At 34.5% G+C, this 7,731-nt stretch overlaps 1 protein-coding gene across 4 annotated transcripts; it reads right to left on the bottom strand.

Moving 5' to 3' along the window:
• Positions 1-4,161: 4,161 nt before the first annotated feature.
• LOC131603213 (uncharacterized) lies at positions 4,162-7,197 on the bottom strand. 4 transcript variants are annotated; one of them, XM_058875498.1, is made up of 5 exons: positions 6,188-7,197; positions 5,848-5,901; positions 5,536-5,726; positions 5,007-5,118; positions 4,162-4,586 (listed from the first exon to the last, which is right to left on the bottom strand). In XM_058875498.1, exons 1-4 carry the CDS (start codon positions 6,729-6,731, stop codon positions 5,029-5,031), a joined length of 879 nt encoding a protein of 292 aa, XP_058731481.1. In that variant the 5' UTR covers positions 6,732-7,197; the 3' UTR covers positions 4,162-4,586; positions 5,007-5,028. The 4 variants fall into 4 exon arrangements, with proteins under 4 accessions (XP_058731481.1, XP_058731480.1, XP_058731479.1 ...); XM_058875497.1 differs by having other exon boundaries at positions 4,162-4,589; positions 6,188-7,196; XM_058875496.1 differs by lacking the exon at positions 4,162-4,586 and adding an exon at positions 4,834-4,924 and having other exon boundaries at positions 6,188-7,195.
• Between the last annotated feature and the right edge of the window lie 534 nt (positions 7,198-7,731).

Here is a 7,731-nt window from a genome sequence, read left to right as displayed (position 1 = left end):
CTTATGGTATACTCAATAATGCCTATGGTGGTGGAGATAAAATGACCAAAGTGAATCTTCAATATTTTAGAAGGAAATTTGAGTTGCTTGGCATGACAGATAAAGAATCCATTGGTGAGTTTTTTTTACAAGGTTTCAATGCTACAATTGTGAGAAATGGGAGCACATTGCAAAGGATTGTATGAGTGGTCAAAGGAAGAAAGGAGAAGCCTGAGAATGATGTTCATTATGCTAGATATGAAAACTCTTACTCATATTATTACTCATGGTCACCAAAGATTGTGATAAAGATAATTATGATTTGTGGTACCTTGATATTAGTTGATCTAATCATATGGCAGGCCATAAGGATTGGTTATTAGAGTTTGATGATAAGTTTAGAAGCATAGTCAAGTTTTCAAATAATAGCACAATATCAATTGAAGGTAGAGCAAGGTGGTGATCAAAAGAAAGAATGGTGAATCTATGTGCCCTCAATGAAGAACATCTTGTTAAGACTAGGTCAATTGCTTCAAAAAGGATTCTCCTTGAATATGAACCACCCGTTTCTCCAATTTTTTTATTCCAAAGGTAGACTAATCTTGGTTCGCTTGTTCAAATATAGAAACTTCAAGGTCAATTTGCAAGTGGGAAATGTAAAATATTTCTCATGTGTTATTGGTGATGAAGAGATATGGATGTGGCTCTATAGATATCGTCAGTTAAACTTTAAAATTCTACATCGATGAAGTACAAATAAGGTGTTAGGCGAGCTTCCCTCCATTACACTCGTAAAAAGTTGTGTCCATCTGTTTCTTAGTCAGCAAGCAACCAAGGAATGCTTCCAAATTTTTAATGTTTTTTAGAGCCAATATATCATTGGTAGTTAATTCATATATATATGTGGAGAAACTAAAGTCTCATCTCTAGAAGGAAACAAGCACCTTATGACTTGTGTTGATGAATTTACAAGAAAGATATGGCTATACTAGTTGGAAAAAATTGTGAATTGTTTTTTGCTTTTACTAAGTTTTGTGCCTTAAATAGAAAGTGATCATAAGTTGAAGATTCTTAGAGTTAATGGTGGAGGAGAGTACAACTCTAAGAAACGTCGTGTTGGTTTAAGTCTTAGAGACCAGTGATTTTATGATTGAACTTATATCATTTTTATTATTTGTAATTAATGACTTTTTTTTAATTATGTTTGTTTTTAAAGTATGAAATCCTTAGAATAGTTAATTCATTTAACTTAATGATAAGTGTGACTTAACTTTTTAAGACATCATTACATATAAGGATATTCTAAAAATATATGTAATTAAACTTTATCATTAAATAGGAGAATAATAATGCGTAGAGACTATTGTGTGAGTAAATTGATAATAATATCTCACCGATCATGATTATGAGATATCGAATTTTCACTTAGGTATAAATATTATGAGTAATATTTATAATGGATTATCCACCATGAATATATTACATAATGTTTTATGTAAGTTTTATAAATTATTCTTATAGTGATAGTGGTGTATGTCACTCTTTGAGTTGAAATCATTATAGTCCCTACTTAAGGAGTTGATCACTTTATTATAGTCAAATGTTGTTTGTAACAAGATATTTATAAAGTGGATTGATTGAATACTCGAAAAGTCATCTGCAGATCCTTTGATCAAGTATGATTGTAAAAAGCATGATCATGCTAAAACAAGTCAATATGGAATATTGAACTTATTTATTGTTATTAAGTATACTCAAGTATCAAGGAATATAATATTGAAATTCGTAAGGGTGGTACAAATTATGTCTTGTGTTCAATATAAATATAAGGGCAAAAGGATAATTATGCATGTGATCATTATCACATAAAGGTTATGTCAGATCATATTTAATTTTCGTCACTTAAGTAACAGTGATGTGTTGCTAGACATCACTCTCTGTTTATAAATATTGAATAAACGATTTAATATTGTCAACATTATGAAAACTTGTGGGATCACACACACAAGGACAAATTGACGAGAGATTAAATAAATGAATAGAATTCGTTTATGATTGGGTGGTGCATTCTTACGATACATTAGCGTTAATTAAAGATAAACGGTGTACTATAAGCTATGATGTGTATAAGTAGGTTTATAAATATAAGCCTTATACAAAAGTGACAATCACTTATTTAGGAATTCTAAAAACCATAGTCGCGACAAGATTGTGAGTATGTGTTTTCTCTAAGACTTTTGTGCGTTCACAACTAGCATTGTAGACATGGGAATCACTTATTGTTGATTTTGTTCGTGTGGACTGGATAAAGGCGGTGTGGCTGTCGTTCATGTTGTGCAATGAGCTTGTTTCGACGAATAAAACTTATGCATTACAAGAGGTAATCAATTGATCTCTCTCTCATAGCTATTTGTAAGAATCTATCGTAACGAGATTTTTTTTTTGTATTTTATATTGTGTTTATCGCAGTTTCCTTTTATTTCAATCTTTTAGTATCAAGCATACACGAGGTTTTAGTCCAAAAAAAAAAGCATACACGAGGTTACAACATCTTATACACCTTAGCATAATGGAATGGCGGAAAGAATGATTAGAACACTACTCGACATGGCAAGGTGTGTGATGAAAGGAAAGTGGTCTCTAAAGTCCTACTAGGGAGAAAATTTGTCTATTGTTGCTTATATGATAAATAGGAACCCAACAAGGAAATTGGGAGACATCACACCAGAAGAATTATGGTCAGATCGCAAGCCAAGTGTCAAACACTTAAGGATATCTGGATCTTTATTTTAGACATACTTTAGATGAAAGAAGAAGAAAGTTGGATAGTAAGAATTAGGCATTGACCTTGATTGGCTATGAACCCACAAGTGCATAGAAGTTGTATGATCCTCAACAACAAAAGATAATTATTAGTATAGATGTTCCAATAGATGAAAACGCATGATGGAATTGGGAAGTGAGGCCAAATAGCAATGCCACTTTTCAATTTATTGATTAGCATTCAATTGTCAATCATGACTACCTCCAAGAAATGAATCATAGGTTGATAAAAGATTATTAAGAGCATGACTCCCTTAATAAGTACGACTCAATATCACGAGGTCTTTCATGATAATGCAATCAATGATAATGTAAATTTGGTATATCTAGCATACATGGAAGACACTAAACCAATCAGTTGGCATGAGTCATCTGCACAAAGAGGTATATGGGCTACAACATCCTTGTTTTGTGAATCAAACATGTGAATAGAAAGTGTACAAGCTAGAAAATTCTACTATGGCCTAAAGCAAGCACCTCGTGCTGGGAATAAGAGAGTTGATCACTTCTTGCAGTAGGAAGGTGTTAGCAAATGTTCAGTTGAATTTGGTGCATACATGAAAGGTGCAACAATAACAACTTTCATTATGATTTGTATTTATGTTGATAATCTTCCCATTACTAGAGATGACACTAATGGCATTGAGAAACTCAAGGGGACACTCAACAGAGTTTAACATATGTGATCTACACAAACTCAATTATTTCCTTGCTTTAGAATTTCTCTATACTGTCAACAATATTGTATTGCATCAAAAAATGTACATTGATAATGTGCTTAACAGATTTCACATTGAGAGTAGTAATGCAACTGCAATTTCAAAGGAAACAAGTTTGAAACTAAGTACAAGAAAGGAAGAAAACTCAATTGATACAATAGAGACATTGAGTAGATTCGCGAGCAATCCAAACGCATCTCACCTAATAGCAACCAAGAGAGTTCTAAGGTATCTAAAGGGTACTGAGCAGTGTGGCTTATTATTACCAGCAAGCAAGGACAAGCAGATAGAATTAAAAGGGTCCTTCAAATTAGATTGGTGTGGTGGTAAAATTGACAAGAGTACATGAGGTTATTAGTTTAGGTTCAAAAATTCACCAATTCCTTAGTCATTTAAGAAACTAGATATGATTGCATTGTCTAGTTGTGGAGCAGAATATGTGACTGCTGCACAAGCTACTTATAAAGCAATATTGGAACAATTAAAGATAAAATACAAAAGACCAATTATAGCCTAGCAAATTGTTAATTAGCAACTAAATGTGTATTGACAATTAGTTGGTTAGCTTCAACCTACTGTGTTGGTTAGTTAGTTGCTAAGCTCAAATATAAATGTGACAAGCATTCAACAAAATTCAATAGATCATTAATACATGTCTTCTTTAATAAAGAGTAGTGTATTTGACATAGCAGAATATTAATATAATGGTGAATTTGACATAACAGAATTTTTACATTATCCAATTGAGCAGTTGTGCATTCCATTATGTGTATGTTCATTTTTGCGGTACTAATACCAAACTTTAAATCGAAGCTACAATTCATAGCTTTTGTGTAAAACTATGTCAATATGTTTATTGGGATGCGAGGAATGTTCTCGAACTACCAAACCAAACATGGTATATATCATTGAGTATAGTCAGGCAAATAATGCACGACTCAGCCCCCAAAGAGAGAAACCATCCATGCAGACCAAAATAAAATGACTCATGACATGGTTTTTAACTTCATGAAATGGGAAATCCACAACCACAGGATTGATCATCTTCAACAGAATCTCTGATGGCTGCTGCCAAAAAATATTATTTGAATAGAAACTGTTAAACAACCAATCTCATACCCAACGCACCTCCCGCTCAAGCTAATGAACAACTCATTATTTAAAACAATCCAAATATCTGTCACTAAAAACTCAATTGAACCAATCCTGGGATTAAACAACCCATGAATCAAACAATTTGAAAAGAAAACAGCATTGTCATCCTTTGGTGTTTACTCCCTCTAGGAACACACAAAGCCTAGAAACATTATCCTCCAAAGAAGGTTGATTTCGTTCATATTAGAATCAATAGAAAAGGCTGATGTCACAAATCTACACAAATACTTCCAGGTATGCTACAGACGCTGAATTCACAAGAGATACAGTAAAAATCTACACATGAATTGAAACTCAAAACTAAGAGACTGATGTGCAAAGTAATCTTACAATGTTAAAAGACATTCAAACACTAATGATTGCCCGAACTGCTGTTGGTAGTTGACTCAAGATCATTCTTGCAGTTCTCTCTCAAGTCTTTTAATTTTTCAAAGCTTGATTCCTAAAAGCAGCAAAATAAAATTACTCAAAAGCATTACAGAACAAAATGAAAACAACAAACCAGGGTGCAGTGAAGCCAAAGTTCACTACAACATAACAGGAGCCAAAAATATTAAGAAATGGCCAACACAGAAGCTAGGATCCATCTGTCAAGATATGGTTCCATTCCATGAATAAGCAAAAGTATCAGGATTAAGGTATATTAAGGTTTTTAATGGGTCTGTGATCCTGTCTCCAAATGAGGTCACATCAACCATAATTGAAGGCAACTTTTAGCAATATCAAGGAAATAAACCCTTGAAAACAATATTCAAGGTTTTTTTAGAAATTAAAATAGGAATGGAAATCAACATCTAGATTAGAATAAATATTGAAATTTGGAATGTTAAGCACAGGTGATGATAGCACAGAAACTCACAAGTTGCCTACTTTCATGACCCAGTATGTTTTCCATATAAACAAACAGAGATTTCCACTGATGCATAAGGGTTGATTCCAAATCGGATGGATCAGTGGCGCCTTGTTGCACGTTTATGATAGTACGAGTATCATTTATTCCAGAAACTTTTTGAACCACCAATCTTGCATCCTTCTGACTCTTCCTTAGAGCTAGCAAAAGGATTATCATAGAATCGTTAAAAAGAAACACAAACCGATAGATGAAAAATATGCCATTATAATAATTGATTATAATCGTGCAAATGCCTATGAAATTTCAATAACGTCTTACCAGTTAATCTTCCCTTGACATCCTGGTAATGAAGATCCGACCAGATATAAGCAGCTAGTGATCAGCATAAATTAACAACCATTTAATAATCAACAAAATGAGACCAAAAAAAAAACACAAGCAAAACTTCATACAAAAATATGCAACAATTTGGTTGGATTTAACTATCTGATTCTCAAGCAAAATTCAATAGCAAGTAAAACATGGCCAATTCGAATTCAGATTCTTCCAAACAACTCAATTTTAAACGTAATTCATTATCCACTTGAGCTCAATGGTTAAAAAAATGCAACATATTAAGAACACAAAAACATGCATAGAAATTTTCATGTAAAACTACCTTTGGAGCAAAAGGAACAAGTACAATTCTTCAAAAGCTCAACACTAACATCACCACCAACATGTGCATCTGAATTCGCACCACCACCGTGACCTTTAAGCCCCGCGCACCGTTCCAATCCCGGAAAATTAGAACCAGACACAATTGAAGGCTCCACCACACCACCTGCACATTTGTTCAATCCCAAATCATCCACAACACAATTTCCCCTATCATCGCGTTCAAAACCCCGATCTACAAAATCGTAACTCTGGGATCCTCCTTGACTCTTCTGACTAAACCCAACATAACTATCATTGGAATCATCAGTTCCGCCGCTCGGTAAGCTCGGTTCTTGAGACGAATTATTGCCGGAAAGAGGTAACTCGACACAGAGGCTTTTCCCCTTATCTTCTCTGTGACATTTCTTTTTGAGTAAATTCTCTACTCCGACGTCGTCGCCGGAAATTGACGATAGCTGTCTCTTTAACGGACGGTTAGTCATGTCCGTGAGAGCGGAGCGGGGTTTGATAACCGTGTCGCTGAAATTGTCTTCGCTTTCCATGGATTGGATCTTAAAAGAGTTGAAAATTGAAAATTGAAACCCTAAGAGTGGGAATCGCGTGAAACTGTTGGGGGAAAAGTGTGAACCCTATAATGTTGGGAATTGGGGGAAGGGTAAAATGGACAAAATTGGAATTGAAAAAAATGGAATAAAAGGAATGGAGGGAAGAATCGGTGAGAGGGAGTGTTACGGAGAAGGTGCCATGGGGAAATCGAAAAAGAAGAGATTGGTTCGCGGGAGGGTAAATGGAGCCCCGCCTCAGTGTGTTTTTTCAACTTTGAAATTGAATTACAGTTTTGAAAAATGCGGCGGGGAATTCTGAATGAGGGACTGAACCGGGGGATTCAGATTCTCTAACTTTCTCCTCCCTAACTTTGTCTAACTTTAGGCATTTTTTGTGGAGAGAGAATTGAAAAACAGAGAAAAAATGGAGGGAAAAGAGAGGTGAGAGAGTGGGTTGTTAGAGAGATATAGAGAGGAAGTCAGGGTGCAGTTCCCTCCACAAAGTCAGTGGATCCTCTCCCCTGAACCGGGAGCCCAATAGAACTAGCCCACCCCCACATACTCAAAAGATAATTTCTTATCTCACCCTCGTACATTTTCTCTGACACTGCACGCGAAATTTTTAAATTTTTTTTAGATATGCATCTTCGGACGCATCAAAAATCAATCTTCTCATAATAAAATTTAGAGATACTTCTCCGGAGTAATTTTAAAGGTGTGTTCGAACTATACTTGTTTCCAATACTCAACCAAATCAGCATAAAACATGACAACAAAATCAAAAACATAACATTTCAATAAATAAAAATAATCATTACATAGATAGTCACGAAATAAAATTCAACATTAAATAACCATTTCATCGGGATGTTGCAACATAATAAGTATGTCCTTGACGGATCTTTGAATCTTCGTATCCACTTCAATTAGACCTTTCGTTTCATAATAGAGAAAAATACTCCACATAACCTTTAGATCTTCATCCGTCTCCAGTTCA

The sequence above is a fragment of the Vicia villosa genome, linkage group LG5, assembly GCF_029867415.1.
Source record: "Vicia villosa cultivar HV-30 ecotype Madison, WI linkage group LG5, Vvil1.0, whole genome shotgun sequence".
Lineage (NCBI taxonomy): Eukaryota > Viridiplantae > Streptophyta > Magnoliopsida > Fabales > Fabaceae > Vicia > Vicia villosa.
This window is presented reverse-complemented; position numbering and strand designations above follow the sequence as displayed.

Excerpts from the sequence above, each read along its gene's own strand:
- LOC131603213 (XM_058875498.1), bottom strand. The coding sequence starts at position 6,731 with ATGGAAAGCGAAGACAATTTCAGCGACACGGTTATCAAACCCCGCTCC. Across the intron at positions 5,902-6,187 it reads TTGTTCCTTTTGCTCCAAAG|CTGCTTATATCTGGTCGGAT; the intron begins GTAGTTTTACAT and ends GCTGATCACTAG. Across the intron at positions 5,727-5,847 it reads TGTCAAGGGAAGATTAACTG|CTCTAAGGAAGAGTCAGAAG; the intron begins GTAAGACGTTAT and ends TCCTTTTGCTAG.